Raw genomic sequence first — 21,726 nt, forward strand, 5'->3', positions numbered from 1 at the left:
CTATTGTTTCTATGGTTCATGTTTGGACATTATTTTAATACATTGTTTTTTTATTGTTGTTTTTTTTTTTTTAAACATTTTACTTTTTGGGGATTGCCAGAAATGCAAAATCTGGCTAAAATTTTATTTCTTTGGTTCAAACGCGTAAACATGTTTACAAAACTTATGGACTTCATTTCTATTGACTGAAGAAAGATACAAACATTATCAATCCCTAAAAAGAAAAATTTTGTTTTCAATTTCTCTAAGGCTTATACCGCATACATACATACATACATACATACATACATATAAAAGGAAAAGATAGTTTGCTTGAAGCATTACTGGTAAACAAATATGTAAGTGTTTATAACAATGTAGGATACCCCGAATGGCGAATGACGTGACCTATGAAAAAAAAAAAAAACAGCCAAAGAAAAATCGCATTTAAATTATAAATCCTCATATATCTTTCTATTGTTCAAAATCTTTCGCATATAAATCAGTAAATATGGACTTATTGTTAAATATAACCGGGATGATAAAATGTTTTCGAGAATTTCGACAGATACTTGTCTTTTTCAAGAAGAGAACAAACCAAAAGTATGTCGTAAAACAGAATAAGGAATACAATTTCAGGACATCTGTCACACAGACAATAACAGGGTAGCAATGAATTTATTAACATTTATATATTTTTAATTAATTAATTTATAGATATACAAAAATTTATAATTTAGATGCGAACCTCATTTGTCTGTTTTTGTTTTGTTCATAGGTCATGTCATTTAACAATTCTAAGGTATAACAGCCTTCTCAAACACTTTATATATATATATATATATATAAATGATACAAAAATTGTCAGTCTACATGTTGACAAATAGCAGTTATAAATTTTTGTTCTCCGACGATTGTTTATAGCAACTATAAAAGAATGTAAAAAAATGTGGTTTTGTTGTTGTTTAAATAGAATTTTTTTTTTTTTTTTTTTGGTCTCTGGTTTATATCGATAAATGTAATTTATTTAGTGACAAAAAGTAGTTTGTGATTTGACCCATGAGAACATATTAGATCTTTTGTTACAAGTTGACAAGTCGCTTTTCAAAAATACATCCCACATTAGCTACTACTACACTTTTTGGAAAAGCTGTTAATCTCAGTTAGTGCAGTGGCTACCAAAAGAAAAAAAAAAAACAGACAGTAGACCTCAGGTTGTATTTATTTCAGAGTTTTCCTTCTCCTAGCATTAAGAATTGATTATATAATGTTCTAAATTGAATTTTAAACAATTTTTAATGCTGCAATATTTAAGTTATAAATTGATTATATTTTTTACTAGAATATCTTGTTCTTTTATTTTCCAGATTTAACAACTAATCCTTTATTTTTTCCATTGTTTAAGCTTAACCATATTACTTTTCATACTCACATTTTTCTATTATAATCCATGATTCTTCCAGAATTCCAGTAAATTCACTTGTTCTTTGTTTAATTTCAGTCTTATTTTCTTGCTCCTATAAACATAACATACTCATATGTAATAATGTACAGCACTCATCTGCTTTCAATAAAATCCCCCCAATTATCTCCCTTTTATTCTTTCATTCTTTTCGCGAGAGCAGTGAATTAGTAGCAACAGTAGTCGCTAAAGCGACATGGTTGCTATGGAAACCAGCTATAAAAAAAAAACGCCACTCACCTCCTTATGTTTGTTTATGATTTTGAACACCAATAAATTTATCATAACTTTTGTTTTACTGAACGAAAATTGAATTTTTTTTCACAATATAGGTGAGAAGGTGATCTATAAACTGTAATAATTGTTTGAAACTTGTTCAAAAAATGAGTGAGCGGTGAAGCTTTAAAGCAGTTCTAAATGATTAAAACTGCCACTTAACTATATATTCAAACACTACCGTGTTTGAATGATTATATATATAGGGGTTATAGGTATTCAAGAATGATAACCAATGAATTTAACAACGTTATTAAGAGTGCTCAATAAAAGAAAAGCAAGATATATTTTTTTATTAATATAAACAAATTTAGATGGTTGTGACACTGGACATGCTAATGTTTCGGACAAATGGTCGGTTTGTCAGGTGACTTACTAAATGGTTGTTTTCTACAGAAGAAACCAGTCCTCAAATGAAGAAAAAAGAAACAGTTCAATAAAATAAAATATTATAACCTTAAAGAGAGAGGGGGGGGCAGGGGTCATGTGACATATATACTGCAGGCATTAAAAACAAGGACAGGAGAAAAAAAAGAAGAAAAAGAAAAAAGGGGGGACTGCCAAGCTTAAAGATTATCAATGGGGGGGGGGTGCTAGGAAATTATTAGACGAAGAGGTGGAAGGGGTAAGTGGCTCACGGAGGTTGGGGTGTATAGAAACAAAAAGGGTTGTGTTCGAGCCGGGTTGTAGTTAGTAGCAGATGAAGTAGAGAAAGGCAGATGGGAATGAATCAAACATGCTCTCTAAGAATCAGATGTGAAAAATGGAAATATGTAACTAATTGTTAAAACTAGGCATATATAAGCATATAGCATGCAGCATAATTTTTAAGACTACAAGTACATAGTACAGGACTTAGAAAAGACAACATGATTCAATTTCCATTTTTCTTTTGTTGTTGCAGACCATCTACTAGTTGGCCAGTTGTGAACAAATCCCAAGAGCGATAGGAGCCTTCTATCATGTCTGAAAGTGACACAATATTCAACAAGCAAGATCGGAGATGCGCTACTGTACAACTCATGCTCTCTACCGATCCAAGTTATGACAACAGGACCATTGCCACCACCCTCAAAATACAAATCCGGACGGCTCAACACTTGAGGGCACAGCTTAAAGAAGTTTGCGGCCACGGTTATGGTCTTTGGTGTGGTTTCAAGTAAGGGCCACATCATGCCACCTCACATCTTTGAAGTCGGCTTGAAAGTCAACACCAAAGTGTATCTGGATGTGCTGAAGTATATGGTGGTTCTCTGGTGCAACCAGGTGGCCTCTAGCAGATCCTGGATGTGGCAGCAGGACTCGGCGCCAGCCCACAAGTCCAAAGAGACTTTATACCCGTCTCTCATTGCGAACACTCCTCCTCTGACCTGAACCCGCTGGACTACTTTGTTTGGTCATACATGGAGAACATCACCAACATGACCTGCCACAACACCAAAGCCAGCCTGATCGCTGCCATTCGCTGAGCTCTCGCCAGCATTAGGCATGCTCCTAGTTCTGACCCGTATCAAGGTGGTGATTGAGGCTGAAGGCGACTACATGGAATAGATGTCAGCTCTACTACATAATCAAGTTACCTGAATTGATTTATTCAATTTAAAATAAAGCTGTAGTGTTGTTTTCTTTAGAATGACAACTTTATCGTTCCACCCTGTATTTGCATGCAAAGGTTATTAGCTATATTACTTAAATGTTAAGTTATAAAGATATAAATTTAAGTTCAGATAAGAAATTTATATTGCATTCAATTTTCAATCGCTACTAATAACAGAAATAACAATAAAAAAGAATAGGTTTTATAGGTTTTCGAGAATTGAGTTTTTGTTTCCTTCAATTCCATTCGTTTCATTATTTTTCTTTTGTAACGGGATTAGGATTTATATATCCTAGTCCTCTACACCCCAAACCTAGAGGTCGCCATTTTAAAGGTGAGTGTTGAGGTCGAAAGAGAGTAAAAAAAAAAAAAAAAAAAATACCAAATAAATAAACTATCTGATCAATCTACGTAATTTTTGGAATATGACATCTTCTTTACGTACATCATAAAGATTTTTCTGTATTTTTTTTTAGTGTAATTCTAAATAAACACCGCAATAATCGCTAATGTGAGACGTATTTCTAAAAGACACCAACTAATCTGAAAGGAAATGACTAATATGTCCACATTTGCCTAACTTTTTACAAATTCGGTGCTTCTATATCATACAAACGAAAAATACATTGAATTTCAGGTGGAACAAATGGTACCTACGTAATTGTCAGATCTCAAATAGTAACATATCCAAAAATTACGAAAAACGATAGGGAAGAAAAATAAGTATTAACGAAAAAAGAAATTTGCGAAAGGAAGCAAAATCACTATGTTGCGCTTACAAAAAAAAAAAAAAAAAAAGTTGATGGGAGATTATTAAGTCCTGTTGCTTATTATGTCACGTGACGAACGTAATTCAATTACGGAGGTACCTTACACTTGAAATTTAATATTTTTTCGTTTGTATAATATATCATAGAAGCACCACAAATTCTAATAAAACGTTTTTGTCGTTTCTTCACATAAAATAATCCTCAGTAAATACAATTCTAATTATTATGTTCTAAAGACTTAATGAAGCATTTAATTGTGCAGGAAAAATGTAATGCGCTCAGTTTTAATGAAAACAAATAAGTATTTATTTTTAATTAAGATATTCGCTGCTTGTTAAGATAGACAAATCGATTTTTGAGGTATTGGTACAGTTTAATCAAGACATTAAAAAAAAATGAAAATATTGAAAAAATGAAGTTCTCTGAAAAAAATTTCACTTAATTTGATCAAGTATTTTTTTTTTTACAGTGAAAAACAATTTTTTTATGACAGTGAGCTGAAGGTAGCCATGTTTGAATTTTTTGACCAACTTGAAGGTAGCCATGTTTGAATTTTTTGGTGCTAGTGCACTTACTGATCCGCGCTATTTTTTAAATCGTATTTCCAAGTTTAATTAAAGTTTTATGATATGTTTTTTATTCAATTGTAAGGTTAAAGTACAGAATAGGTACAAAACACCCTCCCCTCCCCATGTTAAGAATGGCTTTTTAAATAATAACGTTATTATTTCAGTACGGATCAATAAGTGCACTAGTACCGAATTTTTTATCAACTTCTGTAATTGTTTGTTGAAGGTAGCCATGTTTGAATTTTTTATCATGTTTGAATTTTTGGGTTTGTATTACTGTACACATAGATTCGAAAAAGTTGTCAAAAAACAAATATAGAACAAATAAATGTTATCAAAGGCAAGATAAGTTACTTTTCTACCGGTTATCTTTCAGATGCAAGGTTCATTGTTTACTTGCGGTTTTAACGATGTAAGATTCCGTTGTACGGAAGACCAAATCGGCCAAAATGTCTATGATGTTTTTATTGGCGCTTTTCTTCGTATTTTTAATAACATTTTTTTGCACCATTTTCAAGTTCTTTTTACAAATAATTTTTTTTAATACTGTAATAGTAAAATAAAGATACATTTATTAATTATACGGAAAAAGTATCTCGTAATGTTTTCACACGAGATTTGTTTCCTGTTGATTTCTCTTTTTTTTTTATATTAAAATTGATTTAAAGTGATTTTCAAGCCTTTAACATGACGGAGTTTATAATGAAAATCAAATTACCGTTAAAATTAAAATAATCTTTATTAGAAATTTGTAACAAAATAACAAAATTATAAAACTATTAGATTAAAATTGAGAACTTTTAATTAAACAACGTGAACATTTTATAATGAGTGTTTTCATGAAATGTATTTTTAATAATAAAAAAAGTGAACTTTTTTTACTTAAACTTCATAAAAAAAACGTATCCAATATAGAATTTTACTAAAATAATTTTACTATTACAGTATTAAAAAAAGTATTTGTAAAAAAAAACTTGTAAATGGTGCAAAAAAATGTTATTAAAAAATACGAAGAAAAGCGCCAATAAAAACATCGTAGACGTATATTATCATTTAAACAGTATATCAATTTAAATATTTAAATTCAGTAAATAAATTTAAATATTTAAATTATGGCCGATTTGGTCTTCCGTACAACGGAATCTTACATCGTTACAATCGCAAGTAAACAAGGAACCTTGCATCTGAAAGATAACCTTTCTACCTAACTGGATATAATTCACGTGTTTTTCTGTAACATGTTTATTCAGCTCGAAAAACATGCAATGTTTACCGATGTATTGGAAAATTCAAAATGGCAGCCGACTGTCTCTCGGAGAGGGTACGTTTGGGAAAAGGTATTATAAATAATAAACTAGACAAAATACTGTTAAAAAACACCGAATACATGTCAACTTATGTCACGGTAACATATATTGAGCGAATTTCTAACAGTATTTTGTCTAGTTTATTGTTTATAATACCTTTTCCCAAACGTACCCTCTCCGAGAGACAGTCGGCTGCCATTTTGAATTTTCCAATACATCGGTAAACATTGCATGTTTTTCGAGCTGAATAAACATGTTACACTGAATAAAAACACGTGAATTATATCCAGTTAGGTAGAAAAGTAACTTATCTTGCCTTTGATAATATTTATTTGTTCTATATTTGTTTTTTGACAACTTTTTCGAATCTATGTGTACAGTAATACAAACCCGAATTTTTTGTAATTGTTTGAGTGAAAAAAAAAAAAAAATGAAACTCTTTAATCGATCATATTGATGTCTTAATCTGAGAACCGGTGTCGCGGTGTGATCCTTTTAATGTCCCCGCTAGTTATGTAAGAGTTACAACCCCTTGTCTCTTACTTTTTTCACTTAAAGTAAACATCTGCCATCTAAATTTTGCTTAGAACGACATATTAAAAAAATCGATAACTCTACCTTAACAAGCACCAGATATTCAAATGTTCTTTATGGTTACACTTCGAAACTAACGGACGGCCATTTTAAAAACGAAAAGAGAAGATAACTCGATCCGATAAAATAAAAAGTTTTATTATGTGATCAAGTTATTTTCTGTTACTAATTACTACTAAATGGTTGTTGTCCAGAATCCCCCCCCCCCCCGCATACAGACAAATCTTTGATTTATTTACCCGTCACGGATGTGAGAAATTCCATATACGGCAGCCATCGTTTCTTGTTTGTCCGCCCACGCATTAGTGGTCGGCTGTCATTAGTTTAAATTTGAATGTGTCAGGTGATTGACTTGGTGTGCTTTTGTATCATGCTTTCTTTTTTCAGTCTAGACAAAGCTCGGCATCGAGATAGGCTCAAAACCCAGCAACTGCCACTGGATGGAGCTAAGACAATTCTTTCATGAACACCAAACAGTTGGTGAACGAAGGACCACATCTCTACAAGCAGAGACAACTTATGCTGCTGAATCTATCCAAATTAAGGATGACATTCAAGAACTGTTCTGCATGTTTATTTACCAAATATTGGATCTTATCTCAATTCATCTTGAGTCCTAAGGGGGCTCACATTATGCCTAATTATATAATTAGGCGCCATCATTCCTGCTGAGTTTATCATGAACATTCATGAATCCTTACGAGGAACAACGAACTAACATTCTGACAATAGGAATTCAAACTAAAGGCTTCATGCGTATGGGGGCAAATCGGGCCACTATTTTGCAAAGGGGCAATACCAGGACCAATAAACTTTCATTGCTGTTACATTTGAATAAATTTTGAGTTTGAAAGGTATAGCCTTTGTATTTGTGGATTCTTTTGCCTCTGCAGGGAGGAAATTGAGATGTGAGGAATAAAATTCTCACACGGAACGAAAATTTCACATTCCAAAAATTATGTAAATTACGATTAAATATGAAATCAATTTTTTAATGTTCTTTTTAGCAATTAATAGTAAATCGTAGCCATTAAAAGGCTAATTTTGATCTGGAGAGATTGTTAAAAGGGAGGTAATCAGGTGAATTTTAAAGATGGCAGAGCCAGACACACTGTCTTCGCTTCCTTTTTATTTTCTTAGTGAAAAACAATACTTGATTAATTTACGTAATTTTTGGAATATGACATTTTCATTCTATGACGGGTATGTACATCATAAAGATTTTTCTGTATTTTTATTTTTTAATTAGTTTGAATTTTGGACAACCAGCCTAAATTTCGTTTTGCCCCATGAAAACGATCCAAACTCTTTGTCTGAAATAATTTAAGAATCTTAAATAATAATTAAAAAAAACAAAAAAAATTTTTTTTCACTAAAATTTAAAGAAAAAAATTTTGTTTTGCAAATAACAAGTCTGTGCAGAATAAAATTAGAATCATATTTACAGTACTTACCGGGGATTTTTATGCCAAGAAGCAGCATCATTTTGATTTGTCTCCATGGTAATAAAAATGTATTTGGGGGCATTTTGCAACATAGACAACAAAATGAAAAAATGGTAAAAGAAAAAACAAAAAAAAACAAAAAACAAAAACAAAACAAATATATAGCAATTAAGTTTTACCAAAGGCAAGATAAGTTACCCTTCTACTAACCTGGATAATTTTTTTTTGTTTGAAGGAGGGTGGGGGTAATATATTTTAAAGCGTTTATATATTTTGAAACACAAATAGTGTCCAGTGCTCCAGTTAGATCATGAACAACATGGCTGACATGAGACTTTCAACTCGATAATTGCTCAAAAATTAAAAATTAAATAAAATGCCCTGACGTGCTTTATGCTAACTTTATTTTTAATAGTACAGCGACATTTATTGAATGAGTTTCTAGCAGTATTTTAATTTTTGAGTGATTATCGAAATTTCCCAGTTAGCAATTTTGTTCTTGTTCTAACTCAAGCACTGAACACCTCTTGCATTTTGAAATAAATAAATGCTTTAAAATAAGTTAAACTACAAGAAATATTATCCATGTAGGTAGAATAGTAATTGATTTTGCCTTTAGTAAACATTTGATTCTTATATATTTTTTGACCACTTTTTCATTTTATTGTTGATACTGCAAAATGCCCGGTATTTTGGGGTTTGTTTAACAATCGACAGAGGTATGAAAAAGTTGTCAAAAACCAAATATATTTCAAGTAAATGTTATTAAAGACAAGATAAGTTACTTTTCTACCTGACTGGATAAAGTTTTTAGTGTTTTTATTTAATGTTAGATGTTTACTCTGTTCAAAAAACAAGTAAAATTAGCTTCAAAGTCTCTTTACATCTTTGAAGTTTTACCAATGACTTAAAAATAACAAATAAAACAAAATGGTGGTAGAAAGCCACCCAATAAATGTTATTGTGACATTTATTGCGTGGGTTTCTACCACCATTGTTTTATTTTTATTTTTAAGTCATTGTCAAGACTTCAAAGATGTAAGAGACATCGCGGCCATTTTTTCTTGTTCTCATGATACACTCAACACCACTTGTTTTTTGAACCGAATAAACGTTTAAAGATAAGTAAAAACACTAAAAATTTATCCAGCTGGGTAGAAAAATAACTTCTCTTGTCTTTGGTAACATTTATTTGGGGGGGTTTTTTGACAACATTTTCGTACATCTGTGGATTGTAAAACAAACCCATATATTTTTTTTTTTAAACCAGTGGAGTTAAGACAGCAGAGAAAGACCATTTGAGAAACCCTATGTAGACGGATATTTCAACTAGGTATATTATAAAAATAAATCCCTTTTAAATTTGTTATTGTATTTATACATATATATATATATATAATTTTTTTTAATGTTGTATTTGAATTTGTTGTGATTGTATTTACATTGTGCGCAAAGTCCCATCCTTTAAAAACATTAAAAAAATCATTTTCTGTTTTTCTTTTTTTTCGAATGCCGCCATGTTTCATGGACTGACAACAGTCTTTTTGATTGCCACAACAATGAAAATAAGTCACAGTTTTGATTCTTTAACTTTTTGGCACTGATACAGAATAAGAACTGCATTATCGTTGGCATATTTCGGGCAGGTCATGTAAAGCCGAGGGGATACTGAAGCACCTGCTCCTTTTACTCCTGTTTTAAAAGTGCCCTTTTCAGAGGAATGTATTACAAGCCTGTGTCCCACCGAAACACCGTTTTTTTTCACTTGAGCACCTGTTGATATACAGGGTAAAACGATAAGATTGCCACCCTAAACTAAAATCTATTTAATTAGGAGTAAGGGAAGAATTCCTAAGCATATATCATGCAGAATAATTTTTAAGACTACAAGTACAGGATTTAGAAAAGACGGCAAGATTCCATTTCCGTTTGATGAAAACCGGTTTTCTTTTTATGTTGCAGACCATCTACTAGTTGGCCAGTTGTGTACAAATCCAAGAGTGATAGGACACTTCTATCATGTCTGACAGTGACATAATGTTCAATGAGCGAGATCGGAGATGCGCCATTGTACAACTCATGCTCTCTACTGATCCAAGTTATGACAACATGACCATTGCCAGCACCCTCAAAATACAAATCCGGACAGTTCAACACTTGAGGGCACAGCTTAAAGAAGTTTGCGGCTACCGTTATGGTCTTTGGTGTGGTTTCAAGTGAGGGCCACATCATGCCACCTCACATCTTCAAAGTTGGCTTGAACGTCAACACCAAAGTGTACCCGGATGTTCTAAAGAGTACGGTGATTCCTTGGTGGAATCAGATGCCTGCTGACAGACCCTGGATGTGGCAGTAGGACTCAGCACTGGCCTACAAGTCCAAACAGACCCAGGTTGGGCTTCAAAAGGAGTGCTACGACTTTGTACCCTTCTCTCACTGCCCCCCTCCTCCTCCTTCTTCTCCCCTGACCCGAACCCGCTAGACTACTTCAGTTAGTCATACGTCAAAAACACCATCAACATGATTTCCCACAACACCAAAGCCAGCCTGATCGCTGCCATCCATAGAGTATTCGCAGAACTCTCGGTGGCGCTTGTGGAAAAGGCATGCTTCCAGTTCTGAACCTGTACCGAGTCGGTGATTGTGGCTGAATGGCAGCTACATGGGATAAATGTTAGCGCAACTACATAATTAAGTTATCTGAATTATTTTTTTTCAATGAAAGTTTAAAATAAAGCTGAAGTGTTGTTTTCTTTAGGGCGACAAATTTATCGTTCCACCCTGTAATCACACTTTTCCCTTTAATTTTTAACTGTATGCTAGCATTTTTAAACATTGGCCATCGTTTTCAATATCTAAAAAACATGAAATTTTTGTTTCTGAATTTTTGAGATAAGGATCGGTTATTCGTATTACTTGAATTCATTGGACTACTATTCTCATCTTGCAATACAATTGCAAATTACTTTAGACCTCTATCTAATCATTGCTTACGGAACGAGAACATACGAGCCCCCCCCTCCCTCCGATGAGTTAAATAAAAGGTTCCGTTCAAAATTCTGTCCAAATTCCCGAGTTCAACAGCAACATTCCCGAGTCGATGCAACCTGCGGCCTTCTTCAGGTACACCTGTCGACAAGATACACCTAAAGAAGGCCGGAGGTTGCAGCAACCGAAATGTAGTGAAAATGACACTCAGGATGAGAAGAGTAGTCTGATGAATCCAAATAATACAGAATTTTCGTTTGCCACATTCCAACGGTTTACATAATTTGTTCAGAACATACAACGATAATGCAGTTCATATTATGTATATGTACCAGTTTTGGTTTCATTCACATGACGTACTGCATTTCCTATAAAATAGCTGGATGTAATTTGCATGTATGGAATCTAGGACGTTTTAGCCAAGGAATGTTTTGGCACGGGCATTTTTTGACTAATAAGATGTTCCGCCAAACAGGAATTTTAGTTAGCTGCTGTTGGGTTAGAACGAAAAGAAAACAGTGATTTCAGTGGAGCCACAGTCGAGCCTCGATAATCGCCCAAAAATTGAAAATTAAACAAAATACTGTTAGAACATTACATTTTCACATGTTTGGTGACATTGGATGTGCTTCTATCAGTGTTTGATTTAATTTTTGATTTTTGAGCAATTATTGAGGCTCAACTATGGTTTTAATGAGATCACCATTTTTATTTCATTCTAATTCGAATGGCTTTATACTACTTTTATTTTAAGTAAAAAGCACTTTAAAATAATTTAAGAAAAAAAGACAAACTTATCCAGTTCGGTAGAAGAGTAACTTATCTTGCCTTTGGTAACATTTATTTATTGTATATATATATATATTTTTTTTTTTTCATCCCCTTTTTTGTTTTGTTGGCTGCTCTATTAAATACTCAAAATTTATTGTATATTTTTATTATTTAATTACTTATGCCATAAAATTAAGTTAAAATGAATTTTTGGGTTTGTTTTACTGTACACATAGATTCGAAATAGTTGTCACAAAACAAATATAGAACAAATAAATGTTATCAAAGGCAAGATAAGTTACTTTTCTAACTAACTGGATATGTTTTTAGTGTTTATATTTAATGTAACATGTTTATTCAGCTCGAAAAACATACAGTGTTTACCGATGTATTCGAAAATTCAAAATGGCGGCCGGCTCTCTCTCTGAGACGGTAAGTTTGGGAAAAGGAGTTATAAATAAAAAACCAGTCAAAATAATGTTAAAAATCCACCGAATATATATCAGCCTATGTCACGGTAACATATATTGAGCGAGTTTCTAACCGTATTTTGTCTGCTTTTTTATTTATAACTAATTTTCCCAAACTTATCGCCTCAAAGACAGAGTCGGCTGCCATTTTAAATTTTTGAATACATCGGTAAACACTGTATGTTTTTCAAGCTGAATAAACATGTTACATTAAATATAAACACTTAAAACATATCCAGTTAGTTAGAAAAGTAATTTATCTTGCCTTTGATAATATTTGTTATATATTTGTTTTGACAACTTTTTCGAATCTATGTGTACAGTAAAACAAACCCGAATCTTTTTCAAGTTTATATACAATAAGCCAGCTTGATATCGATTTTTTGATTCATATATATTGGCCTAAAAGTCATACAATCTATATAAATAAAACAGTAGATATATGTATGCGCATTTGTAAATATTTAACCGATAAACTCTTAAACTATTGGTCACATAACACTGAAATTAACAGGAAATAGTAATCATACACCAAGGATTGTTTACAATGAGTTAAATTTTTGTTTGGATGACTGGATAACACGTACAGAAATATGTCAACAAGTTGAAATGCAAAATGTTATTTCAACTTGCCGACATATTTCTATTAGTTTTGCACATGCGCAAATTCATTCATAGCTTTAAGTGGTTTAATTTTAAAACTTTCTTAACTATATGTCCATAGCTGAAATAGTAGGGAATGCGGCTGGAGTGTTAAATGTTTTGGTTTCGATTCTAGCTTATGGTACCCAAGTTATTTTTTTTTTTTTTTTTACTTTTGAAATCAATACTAGATATTAGGTACAATATAATATTCAATAGATAATTGGTTCTGCAATAATGAATACGAAATCTGCATGAATTAAAATCTATTTAAACATATTTTACAACCGTTCAAGGCTGCCCCCACCCCACCACCACTGGCTAGTGAGAAAATAATTAGCCCAAACACCCAGACCAAAGTTTCCATCAGGCTTAACATCCACTTCGGGTGTGTATTTTTCTGTGAAACAAAATGTCTGCTAATGAGTGTGTGTGTGTGTGTGTGTGTGTGTGTGTGTGTGTGTGTGTTTGCCTGCTGTGGATTATGCCATCGGTATGCTGCTGTAGTTACTGATTATGCTGCTGTAGTTAAGAGGAGAAAGAAGCGCAGGGATATGGGGCGCAACGATGCTGGGGGCATGGTGTGTTACGGTGTGGCCACAATGCAAAAGAAGAGGCTGGGGCTCAATGAAGGCGTTAAGAATGTATGCCCCGATGCTGCCAGTTGTCATCCCCACGCTGTACGAGAACATCATTATGTTTCCTGCAAAAAGAAAATTAAAGCCGCATTAATTAACAAAAGAAATTCAGCATCTTTGATAGGAAAGGCCCGCAAATCGTCATCATCAACACTATAATCATCACCACCACCATCAACAATATCATCATCATGATCATAATCATCATCATTAACAATATATTAATAAACAATATAACCACCATCATCATCATCATAATCATCAACAATATAATCATAATCATCAACAATATAATCATTAACATCAACAATATCATCATCATCATCATCATCATCATCATCATCATCATCATCATCATCATCATCACTACCATCAACATCAACAATATAATCATTATCATCACCAACATCAACATCATCAACAATATAAATTATCATTATCATCACCAACATTTACAGCACCACTATCATTAACAATCGTCATCATCAGCAGCTGCAGCATCATCGTCATCATCATCATCATCATCATCATTAACACCATCATCATCATCAACAATATAATCATTATTATCATCACCATCGTCAACATTTACAGCACCACTATCATTAACAATCATCATCATCATCATCATCATCATCATCATCATCATCATCATCATCATCATCAATATAATCATCATCATCAACAACATCATCATTATACATTATCTTACACTTTTTGCCTACAAATTGGTTATTTTTTCAACCTACTGTGGCACGATGATGAAAACCTTTTTGTTCCTCACAATCGATGAAGGAGGGGGGGGTCTTGTGCTTGATTAGGAGAAATTTAAAATTAGAAAGGTGCTATTAAACTATGCTAGGTTTGACGGCTTGATGACAAGAAAGTGTGTCGTCCACAAGATTTGATCCTGGCTGAGTTTGATAGATGTTCATAAAGTCGAACGCTTTAAGGTACAACCGAAAAGTCAGGAAACTTTTCACAATTTTATTTTTATGTACCAGACTATCCGTCGGTCGATTGGCCCTTAAAAATGTTCCAAATAAAAAGTGATTTTGAGATAATATTATCTTTTATTGTCGCGAGAAGACATTTTTTTAAAGTAATGACTGACAAAAAATAAAACTCATGAGGCCTCCAGAGCACTACTGCAAGTACCAATTAAAATTAAGGTAAATTTTCAGATTAGGTCCATCTCCACAATTTTCTTTTAAATGACGACCTGTATAGGTTTTTGACTATGCTGCATACGAAAATCGCATTGGAATTTTGCAGAAATAAGTAGCTATCGAGATATAAAAATTTGTATTATGCATTGTATTCTTTGGCGGCCATCTTTTTTACGCACGTGCGTGTGCGCTATAAACAAATCTACTCATCTATGACTGACACTGCACATGCGTAAAAAAGATGACCGCCAAAGAATACAATGCATAATACAACTTTTTATATCTTGATAACTACTTATTTCTGCAAAATTTCAATGCGATTTTCATATTCAGCATAGCCGAAAACCTATAGGTGTTATTTAAAAGAAAATTGTGGAGGTGGACCTAATCTAAAAAAATACCAAAATTAAGAAGGCCCTAAGAGTACTATTAAAACCAAGTTTCTTACCCTCCTTAGAAGAGAATTTTTTTTTAAGTGAGAACTAAAAAGAAAATTCAAGAGGCGACAGGAGCACTACTATAAGCACTAAATATAGTTATAAATATGGTTACAGTTATTAAAAGTAATTTATTCTTGCTTTTGGTTATTGTTATATGTATATTTATAGTTAAATCAGTCTTTTTAACTCAACGAGGTTAAACTACATCCCTTTGTAAGAAAAACATATTAAAACACAAAATCTCATACATATAAATAGAAAAGTAATTTATTCTTGCCTTTGGTTATAGTTATATGTTGTATACTTATGTTTAAATCAGTCTTTTTAACTCAACGGAGTTGAACTACATCAGTGTGTAAGAAAAACACTTTAAAATAAGATGACTTCTAATAAATTGGAAGTAGAAGAAGAGGAAGAAGAAGAGGAAGAAGAAGGAGAACATTTTTGGTTTGTGTTTTTGTTTGAAAACGATTGTCTTATCTTTATTTGATGTTAATTAACGTGCTCATATTCCCAGATGTCACCAACTTCCGGTTTGTTTGTTGATTCATTGTATCATTGTTTATGTTAGAATTGTTTAAAATAACAAAAAAATGATTATCAAAGTATTTGCATAATTTAAATGAAAAAAAAGTAACTGAACACACCTTGCAATGAAGAAAATAACCGTTTTAAAAATTTGAGACCCTTGTACTCCCTCGATGTAAATACCCCTGACAAACCTGATAAACAGCAACATTCCACCCCTACAACAATAGAGATCTCCATATGTTAGAAAGCCTTCTATTTTAATAGTTTCTTCCATAGAACTGCTAGACTTTGGAATTCCCTTCCCGGTTCCTGCTTCCCTGACTATACTGACATGTAGAAGTTCAAGTGTAATGTAAACAGACACCTTGCTGCTCAACTCCCTACATAGTATCCCTGCAATTTATGTCCCAGATAGTAGCCTCTATATTAAAGTGACACTGTGCATTGTTTGGGGTGAAAATGCAATAAAAAAAAACATGTACAAAGTTGTTTTGTTCATTATTAAAATTGTAAAACAAATGTTAAGATGATAAGATGATACCATGTTTAAAGAAATTAGTAAATTCACTTACCCTCCCCCCACACCCCACAAAAAAAAAACAAAAAAAAAAACAAGAATATTAAATGAAAGCTTTATTTGTTAACCTGTCATTGCATTTTTAAAATTTTGGATGCTAAAAACATACTTTTTTTTAAAATCAAATTCTAAATTTATATAGATTGCCTCTTCTCAAAACAATATATAAATGAATAAAAGTAGATCTTTGTGTGAAATTAGAAAAATGTTAGTTACAAGAATAAAGTATATATATATATATATATATATATATATATATATATATATATATATATATATATATATATATATAGACGTCAATTTTATGGGCTTGTAACCTACAAAAATAATATTGATATTAATTAAAATAAATGGCCATTCTCTTTTAAAGCAGACAAATTTTTAAACCGGAAGTGGAAAACCAGATGAACGGTTTTGTCGACAAGTCAAGCTGATCTGAGTTATATATATATATATATATATATATATATATGCACTCACACTTTAACTGTTATCTGTGTTTTCTTGAAACTAATGGTCATCAATTATGAACATTTGCAAACATGATTCTTCAACTACATTTGACTTCTATATTCAAAACTATTCCATTTGACTTTATGTTCATAAATAAAAGTTTTATTGTCATTCGAAGTGTGAGTATATTTTTACATTTTCTTTAGACTTTAGACATCCTATATATATATATATATATATAAACATATATCAGGCTCCTTCAATCTTTGACAGACTACGGATACCCACGAAAGGGGTGCCTGTGCATGAAATTTTTGTGGCAGGAGGTGCACAATCTCCAACCACACCTTTCCTGAGTCGACATTGTTAAATACCAGTGGCAAGTGAAGTACAGGATGACTGGAAACAAATGTCGAGATAAGCGGAGAGCACATACAGCGCCTAGAATTCCCAAATGGTCACCCATTTGGTACTAACCAGGCTCAACATTGCTTAACTTCGGTGATCTGACGAGAACCGGTGTGTCAGCATGATTATGCCATATATGATATGTATGATGTAATAAATGATGCCATGCTAAACCTACATCTTCCATAATCCAGTATAACTGGGTTGCCAAATTTGCATGTGGTTCAAATGTTTCTGGGCACTTACCTGTAATTTCTTTTTTCTCATCTGACACTTTCATGGGCGCAAGAATCATGGGAACGCTGCCAAAATAGCCGTTCGTCACTCCAAGCAATAAGGATGCCAGGATTGCGTAACCTTCTCCATCTAGAATTGGATGGTGACGTGGTACGACACACATCATCATCATCGGCACGAGCAGCACCCGTAGACATGTTAGTAGGACGAGTCGGCTCCGAGGCCAGTCATAGGGGAGGGCGGCTATGATCTGCAAAAAGGAATCAATGAGAAATGAGTGCATATTTTATCAATACTTGTATCATTCAGATTTTTTGGACAATTTTAATTTACAGGTATGGATGGGTTCATTTAAGGATCCTAGATGATGACCAAGAAACCATTACGGAATGGGTTCCATAATGATTGTAACCAGATGTAAGACAGCGCGTATGAAAAAGTGACCAGATGTAACACAGCGCGTATGAAAAAGTGACCAGATGTAACACAGCACGTATGAAAAGTGACCAGATATAACACAGCACGTATAAAAAAGGGACCAGATGTAACACAGTGTGTATGAAAAAATGACCAGATGTAACACAGCGCGTATGAAAAAGTGACCAGATGTAACACAGCGCGTATGAAAAAGTGACCAGATGTAAGACAGCGCGTATGAAAAAGTGACCAGATGTAACACAGCACGTATAAAAAGTGACCAGATATAACACAGCACGTATAAAAAAGGGACCAGATGTAACACAGTGTGTATGAAAAAATGACCAGATGTAACACAGCGCGCATGAAAAAGTGACCAGATGTAAGACAGCGCATATGAAAAAGTGACCAGATGTAACACAGCACGTATGAAAAAGTGACCAGATGTAACACAGTGTGTATGAAAAAATGACCAGATGTAACACAGCGCGTATGAAAAAGTGACCAGATGTAAGACAGCACGTATGAAAAAGTGACCAGATGTAACACAGCGCGTATGAAAAAGTGACCAGATGTAACACAGCACGTATGAAAAGTGACCAGATATAACACAGCACGTATAAAAAAGGGACCAGATGTAACACAGTGTGTATGAAAAAATGACCAGATGTAACACAGCGCGTATGAAAAAGTGACCAGATGTAACACAGCGCGTATGAAAAAGTGACCAGATGTAAGACAGCACGTATGAAAAAGTGACCAGATGTAACACAGCGCGTATGAAAAAGTGACCAGATGTAACACAGCACGTATGAAAAGTGACCAGATATAACACAGCACGTATAAAAAAGGGACCAGATGTAACACAGTGTGTATGAAAAAATGACCAGATGTAACACAGCGCGTATGAAAAAGTGACCAGATGTAAGACAGCGCATATGAAAAAGTGACCAGATGTAACACAGCGCGTATGAAAAAGTGACCAGATGTAACACAGCGCATATGAAAAAGTGACCAGATGTAACACAGCGCATGGGAAAATATCAGTAGGAGCTAAAGGGTAGCTGACTTGCGAAGCTATTAGCAGCAGTAGCCCAAAAACACATATGCAAATTAAAAAGAGTGCATGAGCTTGCGTGTAAATAAAAAATAAAAAAAGGACACCATGTGGTCGGGAGAAGCAAAGTCTGCACCGAAGAAGATGTGTAAAGTCGAGAGCGAGAAATGACTGGCTAATTCCAGCGTGAGGTTGAGGAGAAAGAAAAAAAAAACTTGACCGGATGAGATGGACATGTGGCCTCGTGGTGGTGCCGGGAGACTTTTAAGCTGGTGTTAAGATGGCAGGGTTTTGTTAATCTCATGGCAGATGAAATATACAGCTAGAAAAAATCAGAAGCAGGCATTGTTTGGAAAGTAATGGTGATAAAGGCCTTTTGCTAAAACAGAAAGAAAAGCTGATACTTATTTATTTTTGTTTGTTTATTTCTTTTCAACAGTACCAGATGGCGTGGGGGTCTGAGAGAGGTGTGAACTGTAACAAAGACGGTTCAAGCATAACGGCCACGTTACACAGAGGAGAAGGCGAAAAAAAAAATTCTGCATAGGCATTACAAATGGTTTTATGTTGTTAAATATTCATAAAATAATGAATTATTTTGAATTAAAATATAATTTATATTCCGCATGCAAATTGAAATAAAAACATGCTTGAAATGTGTCAGAATAAGCAAAATCCAAACAAAATGGTGATCGAATTTGACCTGATGTAATGTGATTCCGATTATTCACTATAAAGTTGACACTTTTCAAGCATGCTTTTCTCAAGTTTACATGTGTAATACTAAATGAATTTTAACTCAAAATTATTCCTCATTTATTGATATTAAACAAAGCAATTTATTTTTCTACAAAGTCACCACTATTCTCAGTGCACTTGCTCCATGAATCTAATGACGCACCTCTGCTTCTGACACACATCCATGACAGGGGTTGCTTTCTTAGAGTTTCACACCGTCAATATCTGGAATAGAGAGATGAGACTTTCAGGTTATGAGTGCATGAGTTCAGTCATCATAACAATGCAATTTGCAATCCCCAATTTGAAACGACCCTTGTATTTTCACATTTACATGGACGAAAGCAATCCGAGCAAAAAAAACAAAGCCACAATGAAGAAACAAAAAATCAATAATTTGCTGATTTCTTTCTGTCCTCTGATGAGAAGAAAAGCAAGAATAACATTCTTTGAAACTCCGCGGAATAAGGACTTTTTGGAGTAATCAGTCTAACAATAAATTTTGATTGTAAAGTTCAACTTACAGTTTTAATTTTCTTTCTTTTATAATAAGCTCTACTCTCTATTGCGTATTGAGCTTTTTTATTCGGTTGGGATTAAATTTTCTATATATAAATACTGTTATTTATATTAGTTTGAAGTTTACCATTGCGTATATCATGTAAATACTCCATCCTTTATTTCATTACTTATATATATAAGTGAACGTGTCTGTGTGTGTGTGTGTGTGTGTGTGTGTTTGTGTGTGTGTGTCCATACGTAATAACTCTGTCAATTTTAAGTCTACACACTCGAAATTTAATATACAGGGTATTAAGATTTGGGAAAATCTTTGTAATCAGTTTTCGGTCAGAAATTTGTCTGTTAAGGGGTCAAAGTTCGACGATTTGACCTTTGAGAACTCTACTAAACTCCTCTGACAATTTTGGGTCTAAACACTTGAAATTTTAGATATAGGTTCGTTGGACATGGATCTAACTTAATAATTTGATTTGAGTCCAAAACAATAAATGTTAAGGGGTCATAATAGGGGTCAAAGTTTAAAAAATTGACCGCTTTTTTTTATAAATATATATATATATATATATACTAGCATTTCAGCCTAGCGTTGCCCGGGTGTTTGGAGGTATGTTGAGCAAAAAAAAAAAAAGCGGTCAATTTTTTAAACTTTGACCCCTATTATGACCCCTTAACATTTATTATATATATATATATATATATATATATATATATATATATATATATATATATATAAACCCATGACTTATTTCAGTTACCTTGAAATTTTAAATAAAAAATCGATATAAAATTAATATTATGTTTTAAAAAAACAGCATTTTCCTCAATAGTATATAATAATATAATTTGTTGAATTACAACAAAGAAAAAGAATTTTAAAAAATAATTTATTTTAAAAAAATTTAAATGAAATAAGATTCAAATATTCCATAATATGAAGTTTTAAACATTGATTTTTGAATAAAGGTTTCCAATTTTTAAAAAAATATTTTCATGTGATATAAAAAATGACTATTGACAATTTTAAAATAGCAAATTAAACCACAACTTAAAATTATTTTGATTGTTAAAAGATTTTTATTTCTAGGAGGGTTCAACTTTATTTTAGCGCTTATTTAAAAAAAAATGTATGAAAGCCTCTAATTAATAAAATTAATACAATAAACAACAGCAAAAAACATTGGTTCCATGATTCAATGTAGCATCTTAGGGCATTCGTAAAAATTATACGCAATAATAAGTTAGACACAGAATGATGACATCGCTGATGTTGCCTAAAACGTTGGGGATTTTACACAAGAATTCAGAGGTGTCTAGAGATCAGTCTAAAAACTTATCACAAAGGAATAGAATTCATATCTTTATACAAGGGAGATAACTGTCCAGACTCATGGACTAATAATAACATCTCTTATTAACACCAGACTTATATTCAAACAATAACAATATAATTTTTTCTCCGTTCCTTACATTAAAACAGGACATGGTATGAACTTTAAAACCTTTTATCTCATCCTGGCTTATGAACTTTTCCTCTATTACTAGCACCTTGTTTATTATTACATGTTTTAACGAAAATGAGCAAATAAAGTTGTTATTAAATGTTAGAATGAGACTTTGTCTTTTATTCTACACTAGCAGGACGTTGCCCGAGATTGAATGATGATCAACA

The 21,726-nt window shown here is 32.9% G+C and overlaps 1 protein-coding gene and 1 pseudogene across 2 annotated transcripts in view; both read right to left on the reverse strand.

Annotated features, from left to right (window-relative positions):
- Positions 1 to 11,839: 11,839 nt before the first annotated feature.
- LOC145278045 (equilibrative nucleoside transporter 4-like) overlaps positions 11,840 to 21,726 on the reverse strand; it is a 129,368-nt gene continuing 119,481 nt past the window's right edge. For both annotated transcript variants that reach the window (XM_080130271.1, XM_080130273.1), the window contains exons 8-9: positions 17,333 to 17,573; positions 11,840 to 13,573 (exon numbers count right to left, since the gene is read on the reverse strand). In XM_080130271.1, the coding sequence (XP_079986397.1) occupies positions 13,353 to 13,573; positions 17,333 to 17,573 (462 nt within the window). In that variant the 3' untranslated portion in view covers positions 11,840 to 13,352. The remainder of the gene's footprint in view (positions 13,574 to 17,332; positions 17,574 to 21,726) is intronic.
- On the reverse strand, positions 17,108 to 17,224 carry LOC145278632 (5S ribosomal RNA; annotated as a pseudogene).

Source organism: Euprymna scolopes, chromosome 6 (genome assembly GCF_053919585.1).
Source record: "Euprymna scolopes isolate OS-2025 chromosome 6, ASM5391958v1, whole genome shotgun sequence".
Lineage (NCBI taxonomy): Eukaryota > Metazoa > Mollusca > Cephalopoda > Sepiida > Sepiolidae > Euprymna > Euprymna scolopes.